At 46.2% G+C, this 12,220-nt stretch overlaps 1 protein-coding gene across 3 annotated transcripts; it reads right to left on the bottom strand.

Annotated features, from left to right (window-relative positions):
* Positions 1-5,131: 5,131 nt before the first annotated feature.
* ADCYAP1 (adenylate cyclase activating polypeptide 1) lies at positions 5,132-11,924 on the bottom strand. Of its 3 annotated transcripts, XM_066353238.1 has the most exons (5): positions 11,341-11,924; positions 10,905-11,015; positions 8,591-8,734; positions 8,037-8,135; positions 5,132-7,014 (listed from the first exon to the last, which is right to left on the bottom strand). In XM_066353238.1, the coding sequence occupies exons 2-5, from the start codon at positions 11,012-11,014 to the stop codon at positions 6,825-6,827; spliced, it is 543 nt and encodes a 180-aa protein (XP_066209335.1). In that variant the 5' UTR covers position 11,015; positions 11,341-11,924; the 3' UTR covers positions 5,132-6,824. The 3 variants fall into 3 exon arrangements, with proteins under 3 accessions (XP_066209335.1, XP_066209334.1, XP_066209336.1); XM_066353237.1 differs by lacking the exon at positions 11,341-11,924 and having other exon boundaries at positions 10,905-11,143; XM_066353239.1 differs by lacking the exons at positions 10,905-11,015; positions 11,341-11,924 and adding an exon at positions 10,211-10,335.
* Between the last annotated feature and the right edge of the window lie 296 nt (positions 11,925-12,220).

Genomic DNA, 12,220 nt, shown 5'->3' with positions numbered 1-12,220 from the left:
TATTCTAGGAAAAGGTATTATTGTCTTGAGACATAAGGTGAGTTCTCTTTAGTTTGAAAATACAATCCTTCTTTATCAGAATGAAAAAATAAAGGCCTAGTGGCCTGACTCTGTTGCAACCTTTTGCCTATATGTGAATTTTTTTTCTTTTTCTAAAGTGAGAAGCAGGGAAGCAGAGAGACAGACTCCCACGTGCACCTGACCGAGATCCACCCAGCATACCCACTAGGGGACGATGCTCTGCTCACCTGGGGCATTGCTCCATTGAAACCGGAGCCATTCTAGCACCTGAGGTGGAAGCATGGAGCCTTCCTCAGTGCCTGGGGCCAACTTTGCTCCAATGGAGCCTTGGTTGTGGAAGGGGAAAAGAGAGACAGAGAGGAAGGAGAGGAGGAGGGGTGGAGAAGCAGATGGACGCTTCTTCTGTGTGCCCAGGCCCAGAATTGAACCCAGGACTTCCACATGCCAGACTGATGCTCTACCACTTAGCCAACAGGCCAGGGTCAGCCTATATGTGAATTTAAAGTTCATTTTATCTTATGGCAGAAACATAATTAATTTGGCATTCTTTTCTATGTACCTTTTCTTGGAGGGAGATATGGTTTGATATATGATGATCACCTAATTAATAAATTGATTTTACTTCCTATGTACACTTTGTAGTTGTCCTATTAGAATAAAAGGGAAATATCATAGGAAATTATGCAAGTCCTCTGGTTATTCCAATCACTCAAAAGAGATATTATGTTCTCATAAATGTGTTGGGCATTAACGTACAATATATCATCTATGCCCTTCAGGAGGCCATTTAGCTGGGGAGATGAGCCATGCACTTTCAAAATAGTTAAGGAACAGGGCAGAGCAGTGTGGAATTAAAAGTCACAAGTAGTGCTACAGAGAGTAAGGGTCATAGAAAAAGAGTGCGAGGATGGTGGTGGGGAATAAAGACATGGTCACTCTGGGAAGCTGAGGGGAATCCCTAGATAAAGAGGGATTCAGTTAGACCTCGCAGAATGCTTAGGTTGGGTAGGTAGTGAAAGGACATTCTGTGTATGCAGGAGTTGTAGACAGATGCAAAGAAGCATTCGAGTTTCAAAGACCAATAAGAATCTCCCCTTCCAAAGGAGGAGGAACAAATGAGGGGAACAGTGGGAGGTATGACATGCTACAGAGTGGGTCATATGATGAGAGGCATATGATACGAAGGTAAAAACTGCCTGCCTGAAAGGAGAATAACTAAGGACAGGCTGACCAGTTAGGAAAACAGAGGTGAGACCAGGAGCAGCAGCAAGAGGCCCAAACATCTCCCTTCTTCAAAGGAGGGTTACAATGAAAAAGAGCTCAGACTTGATCTTCGTTCCCAGTCTTGTAACAGTGTGAACAGTAGGGCTGAGTTTGAGGTCATAATGGGGCACCAAGTGAAATCATTTTGTAAACAGTTGGGGGATACACTCAAGTCAAACTTGAATATAATGCAATTGGAAGTGGACTTCTGGATCTGCACAATTACTGCCAGCTAGGTGCACAATTTCTATCATTTCAGTACTCTCTCAGTCATGTGATTGAATTTTCTGGACACTACTTATAGGATCACTCTCTTACCAGAAGCTTCTCTGACAAATCCAACCAGAATATATAAGTAAAATAATGCTAACTATGGCCTTAGTGACCTAAAGGAAATACGGTTAATTTTCAAAGAACCTAATGTCCATCTTAGGAGACATAGATTCATTGATGTGTTTATTACTGTGTTCAGGTAGCATGACCTGTTACTTAATAAGAAAAAAATAAAACACTCAGTCCCAGCACACATATGTGCCTACATAGCACCAAATACTAAATCTATGTAGTCTCAAATTTCAGTACCTGTTAATCTAGGGTTTTTATTTTAAATGTAGATTCCCTGGTTCTGTTAGAGCCTAAAATCTGCATTATTAACAAGTCCCACAAGTGATCGTGGTGCAGAAAAATATTTTTTGGAAAAGTACTACCTTAATACCCAGGTGTTAGTTAGGCTCTTTCACCCATCGTGCCTTGCCCATTTTAGATATCCAGTAAATTGTACTATACTGAATCAATGTATTTCCAGCCCTTACAGCCTTAAGGCACATATTATAACTTCTTGGATATCTAAATATATCAAGCCTTCCACAGAAAAGCTATCATTTGAGTTATCCCACATAATAGGCCGTTGCTACATACATGAACTTGACTTGAAGTCAATCAAGTCTGGGGCTTATCTCTACTTTCTGAACAAGTCATTATCCCCAACCAAAAAAAACTTTCTTCATTTTTTCCACTTACCACACTAGCACACTCTATACCAGGGGTCCCCAAACTACGGCCCAGGCCCCCTGAGACAATTTATCCAGCCCCCGCCACACTTCCAGAAGGAGCACCTCTTTCATTGATGGTCAGTGAGAGGAGTACTGTATGTGGCGGCGCCGCAAAGCGTGGCGTCACTCACGTACGGTACTACTTCCGGTGACACAGGATGCACACGTCACGGCTCCAGAAGCTCGTCATATCACTTGTTATGGCTAGTAGTGACAAATATGGAACCGGACATTGACCATCTCATTAGCCAAAGCAGGCCCATAGTTCCCATTGAAATACTGGTCAGTTTGTTGATTTAAATTTACTTGTTATTTTAAACATTGTATTTGTTCCCATTTTGGTTTTTTACTTTAAAATAAGATATGTGCAGTGTGCATAGGGATTTATTCATAGTTTTTTTTATAGTCCGGCCCTCCAACGGTCTGAGGGACAGTGAACTGGCCCCCTGTGCAAAAAGTTTGGGGACCCCTGCTCTATACAGTATGTCTCCATGGGGGGGGGGGTTAAAGATGAAGACTCCTTATCTCATGAAACCCAATGTAAATATGAACTGAACTGTATCCATTTCTTTTAATTTACTACAAATGGGATCTCTAGATCATAAGCTCCTTCCTATATGATTCTGGGCCTTAAATACTGCAATAAGTTATAGAGCTTTTTTTCTATTTTAGAGAGGAAGAAGGAAAAGGAGAGGAGGAGGAGGGAGAGGGAGAGGCAGAGGGGGAGAGAGGGAGAGGGGGAGAAGAGAAGAAGGGAAGAGGGAGTAGAAGGGGAGAAGGGAAGGCAGAGGGGGAGAAAGGTAGAGGGGGAGAAGGGAAGAGAGGGAGGAGGAGGGAGGAGAAAGGGGGAGGGGAGCAGTAGGAGAGGAGGAGCAAGGGGAGAGGGGGAGACAGGAAAAAAGGGGAGAAGGGGAGGGACAGAGGAAGAGGGGGAGGAGGAGAGAGGAAGAGGGGGAGATTAAAAAGGGAAAAGAGGAAGAGAAAAACATCGATTTGCTGTTTCACTTATTTATGCATTCATTGGTTGAGTCTGATATGTGCCCTGACCTTAATCGAACCCACAACTGTGGTATATCAGGATGATGCTCTAACCAATTGAGCTACCTGCCAGGTCTGAAGATAGATTTTGAATCCTTGCTGAGCTTTTGATCTTCGCTGGTCCTTTAGTACTACTGTGACATATTTATTGATTTATTAATTGACTGCATTAATTTTAAGATGAAAATCTGGCAATTGAAATTAAATGATATGTAACTTATATAAGCAATTTTCAATACAAAAAAAAAAAATTTAACCCAGAAATCAAAGGTTCAAAAATAAACACCATTGAGAAATATATAAAAATTTCATATGAAGGCTTTGCTTTAAACTTTACTAATATGAATAAAACAAATAATTCACAAATGATTTTTCACATTTTGTCTTTTGCCTCCAAGTACATTTTCTTTTAAAGTTACTTAATTAACTCTTTGCTTAATCATGTGCTTTTTTCCTTCTACCCAAAGCATTTTAATCAGAAATTGTTGTCTGTAGGTCTCTAAACATATTTTAAAATCTCCAAAACTGATTATTTAATCACTTCTATACAGAATTTTATCGAGTCCAATTTAGTCTGCAGTAACTTGCAAAAAAACGTTATATTGATATTTTAGAAGCACTAATACCAAGGTACTCTCCCACCACTGGATAGTAACTTTCTTAAATACTGAACAATATATATAAACAGTAAAAGATAAAAATTCATCTAAATTGTGCATCCTATAAATGTCCCAACATTCATACGCATTTATAAGCTTAATATATTCTCAAGCATCTTCTCCAAGCTACTTTATATTTTTAGTTGAATTCAGTAACCCATCAAGCAGATATTAAAATACACTTATGAAAATATTATACATGGATGCTTAAATAGATATATATTGCAGACATGAAAATTCCTATGGTTGGTAGAGAAAATATATACTTTAAAAGATTTTAAAGTAGTTATTTCCTGATTTTTTTCTCCAAACATTAGACGAGGTTGCATTGTTTACAAAAATTTATTCATACAAATTTTACATACTTTATATAACAGTTATCAAAGTCCTAGTTATAGATATTATGTGTAATAATACGTGGTTAAGATGTTTTTATAATCATTTGCACACAAAATAAGAGCTTCAAGACTAACATATACCTAAATTATCACTATATCATAAATCTGCTCCAGGTTAGTAAGGCTCTTGGCATTTCTAAAAAGTATACAAAAGATTAAACTGGATGATCACTGTAGATGCTTGCAACTAGCCACGGAAACACTAAATTAGACTTCATAAAATAAAAGGTTAACTAGAGCCCTATTTCACCACTAACAGCTGACACAAATACAGAAAACTGCCCATTATCCAAGAAACAAATAATTAAGACTAAAATGCAAGCCGATGAGTTGCAGCATTGTAGGGCCACTAAATAGCCATCTGTGATTCGTGGCGATTTAAAAGGCGAAGAAAGGCACTACAGCTGCAAACTGCGTCCCATGTCACATTGCCTGAGGAGACTGCAGAATTAAAGAAAGATTGATCCCGTACACAGGACTCAGGCAAGATCGAAAGCCTCTGAGCTTTCACTGTTTGCAATGTGATCTCCTGGCAGCATCCATCCCGCCTGGAAATGCAAATTCAATTCTGTTTTCTTTGATTTATGACTTCATACTGATCAAATCCGTAAAGAAAAGGAAAGGTCCTTTAAACTTTTACAAGCTAACATTTAATCTTTTCTTGTTTGTCTTCTTTTTTTGTTTTGTTTTTTCAAAAGCATTTGTGTCTGAAATTTGAGAGTTTGGCTGGTTTGCGTGTTGCTGCTTGATCTGGTTGTTGGGTGAAGATTCTTTTCTTTATAGAGATAACTCAGTATGTTCAAGAAATTGATAGGAAACAGACAGACATGCTTTCTGTAGCCAAGAAAGGATACAAAGGGAAGTTCTCAGGGTCTGTTGGAGCTTGCTTACCTTACTTTTGACCACAAATATAAGATAGTACACATACATAAGAAGACGAGGTTTAAATGATTTATCAGTTAATAAAACTGAACAACATATGAACACTACACATTCTAATATGACAAAGATTGGTTTTATGAAACAAAGTTTACTAAGCAATAAGCCATAAGGTAAAAAAATACATTTTACCTACAAACTCAATAAACAAGAAACAAAATATTCATATTTAGTGCATAATTACTTAGTAATAACTACATAGGGTTTCCTAAACTTTACAGTAAGTGCTTGCATCAAACACCAAAAAAGTAAGACACATTCACAAGTTCAAGAGAAGTGAATGAAAAATGGTAAACAGTACTTAAACAGTGCAAGAGGGTTGGAAGGAGTCTTCAGAAAAGCCACAAAAGAAAAGGATAGCTCCTACAGAGCAGGGCTCAAGGGGAGGATCCTGGCCATTTCACAAGATGAGAAGCGTGGACAGCACTGGAGAAAAACACATCGTACTTTGCATCCATTTCCAACACCCAGCACCCAGACAGTCAGGCTGGGGGCCTAAGATGAGGACTCAGCTTACCCCTAGCATCCCAGAGCTGGGGCAGCCCCAAAACAGTCCCTTTCCAGGGTCCTCCTCCTACTGCGTTTTTGCTCTGCCTCTTCCAGTATACCTGCATTTCTTTCACTTTGTTCCAATTGTCCTAACCTTGGGATATTGGGTTTCCTGGAAGTACAGAAAAGGGAGCTTTCTACCTAAGTCTCCCTTCTCTGTACAATCTCCCAACTCTTGCCCCAGGGAGTGGTGTGAATTCTGGGGAGAAGTACAATTTAGATAGAGCTGTTATTTAATCGGGAGAATCTCCTTCTGGGCTGAGAGTCTAAAAAGAGACAAATACACATAAAGGTAGAATCCAAAAAAAAGCAGAAGTGTTAGAATTGTCACCCAGCGAGGGGGGTCCGTGCCTCGCTGAGTTGGGCTGGGATTGAAGCAGCCTGCCCAGAGACTCACTGGAAACGAATGTCCTACAGTAATTCTCCCAAATTATTACCTCAAAATCTCCCTGGAGCAGGGCATTATTGTTTATATACAGTAGCAAATGGTCAGTATTAATATATTTAGGCCTGTAGTGGATAAAAATACTATCCTTTTAATTCCAGTTTACAAAAATAGGAGTAATATTCAAAACAATGATTGTCTATTTTTCTATTTTATATAAATACATAAACAGCTCAGGTGAATTTTCAATCCTTGTGCACATTTTGTATAAACTGCTCTCTATTATATATATTCTTAAATATATATATCAATAATTGGTCCACAAAGTATATCTGTGCATTCTCTAGTGCTTTGTAAAAAGAAAAACAATATTATTATCAAAATATTCATTTAATGGCTTTACTTTATACATAAATACGTTTGGATAGAACACATGAGCGATGACTGTTCCATTTGCTGGGAAAATGACTTTTCATTGTGTCAGGGTTGTATACACAGAGTAGTAGCTGGTAACTCATCGCTACAAATACGCTATTCGGCGTCCTTTGTTTTTAACCCTTTGTTTATACCTTTTTCCTAGAACTGCCGCCAAGTATTTCTTCACAGCCATTTGTTTCCGGTAGCGGCTGTAGCTGTCCGTGAAGATTCCGTCCGAATGGCGCTTGGAAAGCGGATCCCAGTTGTCCTTCGTGTAGCCACCTCGAATCCCACTGCAAAAATAGGGGTAGGGAAGAGGGTGGCAGGGCGGGAGACCCAGGTTCAATAGATGCAGAAAGCAGACGGGCCCCAGCCCACGCGGGAGCCTACGCAAAGGGCACCGGCTTTCTCTCTCACTGCCCTCCTTCCTCTGCCAGTTAGAGGGGAGCTGGAAGAGAAACCTCTCCTTCCTCTCTCCCCACCGAGGGTTTACTGGCAGGCACCAGGTCCTGACGGGAAGGGGCTCGGTGTGAGGTCCCCGCCAAATACACGCATTTTAGCCTAACCTCTGTCCTGGAGACACGACCATCCCATCTGTATGTTTGCGCTGAATTGTCCTAACAGAAAATAACGAAAGAGCCCTAAATGCCACATTAGCTACTGCCGTGGAGTTGACATCAATCCGCAATTTCTACATAAGCACTCTCCTTCTGCACGCTAAATTGAAAAACGTGATAATAATACAGGTCGACAAACTGTAGGTAATATTGTTCATTGCATGAATTATTCATTACTAAAAATGTAATCCGTTTCCCCATGGGTTTTATTAAAGTGCTGCCTTCTGCTGAGAGATGCTCCACGCCAGCCCCGTGCTCTGGGTATGTCTGGCACGAGTAAAAACTATTTCCTTAACTGTCCAAATTTGAGGGTTTGTTGGTTTCAATTCCAATTTACAATAAAAAATGTGGGTTTTTTAATCAAATTTAGAGACTATTACAGCAAATTGTCCCGCAAAGCTTGAAGGTTTTGAATAACAAGAGGGTGTTGATTTTTATTAGTTATTATTCAAAACAGATAAAACTCTCCAGGTTTCCTGCCCTCTCCTTTTCCCTCCTGGACCCCTACCTCTCTCCCCAAACATCAGGGGACACTTCGGAATCTTTACGGGTCGGACCGGGAGGGGCAGACTCGCGCTCGGCCCCAAGTGCACGCAGACGGTAGGAGCCGCACCGCCCACCTCGCGCGCTCAGCATGGACACCCACCCCAGCGCACGCGCGCCATCACGCGCTTGTTAACTCTTTAGCAAACTCTTACCCCACACCCTTGGCCACGAGCTTCTGCAGTAATTTCTCGCCGGACAGCTGGTCCAACACTTTGCGGTAGGCCTTCTTAAGGATCACGTGGGAGATATCTCTAGCGGGGAGAGAAAGTGCGCGCCCAGGGTCACTGCCTCCTTCCCTCAGCGGCTTCCCAGACTCCCCGCTGGGAACGCTCGCCCCTTGACGCCCCGGGATGCTGACGGGAATATCCCCGAGAGGCCCAGAACTCCTGAATAACTCTCTTGGGATGTTCCCGTGAGTGGCTACCAGGAACGGAAGTTCCACCTGCCCTCCTGGGTGGCAGGTGTGCAGTCTGAGCTCTGCATCGGCCGGGCGCGCATTCACTGCCACCCTTTGACCACAAACCGTTCGGTCACCACGCGGCCTTTCCGTCCACACAGGCCAGCCCGCTACAAACTTTCTGTCGCTGTCGTTGGAAGAGAAGACAACCTGGAGGGCTTTTATGAAAAAGGACCTCCGGGGTGGGCCAGTCTACTGTCCCTCCCACTACCTCGGTCCCGGGGCGCTCGGAGGCCGCACGGTTAGTACCTCATCTCCCCGGGTTGGCTGAGCGCGTTGGCTCCGCGCTGCGCGGAGGCGGGGCTGTCCACGCCCCGCGGCTCCAAGTCGTAGAAGTTCTGCAGCTGGTTTCCGTACTCGTCGTACGTCTCCTCGTACGCCGCGTCCTCCGACCTGCAGGGGTAGCCGGGGGCAGAAGGAGTGGTCAGTACAAGCGCCTCCTCGGTGCTGCGAGGACCGCAGAGAAGTGGGCTTGCGCTGATTTTTCTCCCTCCTCAAGTTCTCCCACGGAGAACTGCCTCTTCCAGGACAGGGGGTCAGGGCAGAGGCAATAAAGAGAAAACTACATCCAGAAGTTCCCACCACCCCACGAGGGGCTCTCCCAATCCTCCTTTCGCGGGTGAGGGTTAGCCCAGCAGGGCTGCGGCCTCCATGGGCACTGAGAAGCCAAGGTGTCTCCGCCGACCGACCGCGCTCACCTCGTCCCCGAAAAGAACAGCCCGGTTGTTGGCCTGGAGCCTGAACCTCCCCCCACAAAAAGCAACGGGCGGGGACTACACTGGCCCTAGGAGACTACAGGGCTACGGCCAACACAAAGACCCGATGGGGGAGACCCGGAGCGGAACAGAAAGGTTGGATGGATGGGGTCTGTAGCAGCCGACTCCGGCAACCACCCCCACCCAGCCTCTGAGCCCCAGGGAGCCCTTCCCTGCGCAGATGTAGGTCACGGAAAACCTCCGGCTTCTATTTTGGGCCGGAAAGAATCTGGCAGGAACACGAATAATAGATGCCTCTAAACTTAGTCGGTTTGGCGGCGGCGGCGGCTCATTCCGTGGCGTGCGTGCCCTCTGTTGTCTCTTGCCCGGAGAGAAAGGGCCTTTTAAAATAGCTGGGGGATTAAATAGGGCTTTTAAGTCCACTAAATAAATAGTTCTCTCTAACTGCGAGCGATGGCGGGGCGACGGGACCGCAACTCAACCTTGAGGATCAATAAGTGGTCAATAGGAGACCGAGAGCGTCAAGAGCACGGTGGCCTCGCAGTCGCCTTTGCCAACCGCTTCTAGCCTAGATACAGAACGGGGAGAGGTGGGTTAAAAGACAAAAACTCCTCGCTTTGGGCCGCTGGAGAGACTGGGAAAGCGGCCAAGCGGCTGGGGCAAGGCGCGCGCTCTAGGAGAGGTTGGAGTCACACTTAGTGACTCCGCTCGTCTTTCCTTCATTCCTGGAGAGGTAGGGACGGACCAGGCAAGCGCTTTTCTCCGCCCGCCTCGCACCCAGCCTTCCCCAGGCCACGCATCTCTGCCCTGACCTTCTGGCCGGACCGCCCGGGTCTTGCTGGCCACCTCCATCCTCCCTTTACCCAAATGCTGGCGTCCTAATACTGAAGCCAGAACCCACCTCTCGCGCCAAATCAATGGTCGGCGGCCCTAGAGGCGCGTTTTTGGGGCGCGGCTCGGAGAAGCAGCTTTGCGGGCAGAACTCAGTGCTCTTCGCTGCCAGGAGCCTGGTGCCCCGCGGGGCGCGAACGCAGCGCTGCAAAGGGGGCTTTCACTTTCCCGCTGACCCAGGGGGTACTAGGCTGATTAGAAACCAGGATTCGGAAGAAAAAAAAAAAAAAGCCCGGGGCGGGCAGGGCTGTCCAGATCCTACCTGCTTGCTAGCTTCCTTTTCCTCTTTCCTTGCATTCGTGGCACTTGTTTCTCCCCCTCCTTTTCAGATTCATTTTTGTTCTTCCTTCTCTCAAATCGCTTTTCCTCAACCTACCCGACCAACACTCCCCCCTCCTCAAGACAGCCTGAGACTCAAAATGCAGTCGTAAAAACGTATCACTTGAGAGTGATCTTCCAGGGGAAAGAATTTGAATTGAAATGAAAGAGACCCCCTCCGTGATCATGGGGAACAAGCTATAACAAAGCAAAGTCCTGGGAGCTTCACGCTCCACCCTCCCACCTGGCTCCGCGACCCGAGCCGAGGTCCTCCGAACTCCAGCTGAGAACAGGAAAAAGGTGTCAAGCTCCAGGCCATGCCCTGCCCCCCCTTCCGCGGGCGGGGCTGGAGGTGGATAGGTTTCTACAGCCCGAGGCAGCGAGCTAGTTCCACCCGGGCCCCTGGGCTGCCTCGGGCTGGGGGAGGGGCGCCGAGCCGGAGAACAGTGTGCCCGGCCCCGAGGCTGAGCGGCAGCCAGGGACCCCGCCGCTCGCCCTAGGCTGGCGGCTGCAGCTGCGCTCTGGAGCGCGTGGGGAGAGAGCCGTAGCTGGGGCTGAGGAACTGCGGAGGGCGACCACGAGGAGGTGTCCGGGGCAGAGCAAGCCCAGCTCCATTCATCCGCGCAGCCAGCACCTACCTGATTCCACGGAACGGGAGTCCGGTGGTGTCAGGTGAGCAGTACACGCTGCTGTGCATGATGATCCCGTAGACCAGAAGGGTCAGCCTCGCTCCGCTACACATGGTCATTCTGTGCAGGACGGGGGGGAAAAAAAAAGGCATACAACTGTCAGAATGCCCCTGGTCTCCCACCCTCCAACCCCAAATACTCCCGGAGCTAGGGGTAGGGAGAGAGCGCAAGACTTCCCAGTGCTGAAAAGCCCTGAGTGAAAGCCCGAGCTCGACCTGCCACTTCCTTTTCGCTATACGTAGTTACTAAAATATATTCCTAACTCGCTAGACCCGGTGCGAAGGAAAGCGAACTATTGCCAACAAAAGAAGCAGCAGTCAGGTGAGCCGTACGGTTTGGTGAGACTGCCCCCCCACCACCACTTCCCTTACCATTCAACTCTTACCGCGTCTAGGAGAGGGTTTGCTGCCAAGTAGGACGCTGAGCCAAGGGTTCCGCCAAGTTTCTGCGCTGGAGTCACCAGCCAAGAGGCATCACCGTCTGATGTTGGTGCCTGAGGAGAAGCCGCGGGAGCAAACAGGAGCAGCAGGAGGAGCTGGAGGACTTGTTTGCTGTTCCCCAGTATTCTGTTTAAAACTTTGTAGAGCACAGAACTAGAAGGGAGCGTGAACACACCGGGGAGAACGGGGCGAGGAAAGAGATAGAGAAAGAAGAACGAAGAGGCGACAAGCTAAAGTGGGGATGAAGGACAAAGTGGCCTGAGTCCACCGGGAGAAAGAAATAAGTGATTAAGGATAAGAAAGAAAAGCCGAAGAAGGAGAGGAAGGAAAGAGAGAGAGGTCCAAGGCGAAGCCGGTTTCTGAGGAAGCCGCCTGGTCTGGTCCGGCAGCTGCGCGAGTCAGCAGTGCCTTCTGTGCTCCGAGGTCCTTCTAGCTGCGTCTGAAGCTGCGGCTTCTTCTGCTACTGCCGGTGGTTACAGAAGTGACCGGCCCTCTGCTCTGATTTATATATGCAGTGGGCAGAAATTTATCTGAACATGGTTTTAGAAGAGACTTCTTTGTCAACATCTGTCTGCCTGTGGCCTTTAAGTACGGACTATTTTGTTGCACTGTTGCGCTCACGAAATGACTTCCTTTTTTTTTTTTTTTTTTTTTTTTTTTTCAGTCACGCAATGATCGGGTATCAGAAAAAGACGTCAGCATCCTAATTCCTCAAGGAACATATTAACTAACTATTCTGTGCTGTCCTCTTGGATGATAAGTTCCGGAGTCATTCACTTCTCATAAGCACCTTTCACTCATACAATCCAATTTTTAAGAAGTTCA

Source organism: Saccopteryx leptura, chromosome 11, assembly GCF_036850995.1.
Source record: "Saccopteryx leptura isolate mSacLep1 chromosome 11, mSacLep1_pri_phased_curated, whole genome shotgun sequence".
NCBI classification, from domain to species: Eukaryota; Metazoa; Chordata; class Mammalia; order Chiroptera; family Emballonuridae; genus Saccopteryx; species Saccopteryx leptura.
The sequence above is the reverse complement of the archived record's forward strand: the minus strand, read 5'-3'. Positions and strand labels throughout refer to the sequence as shown.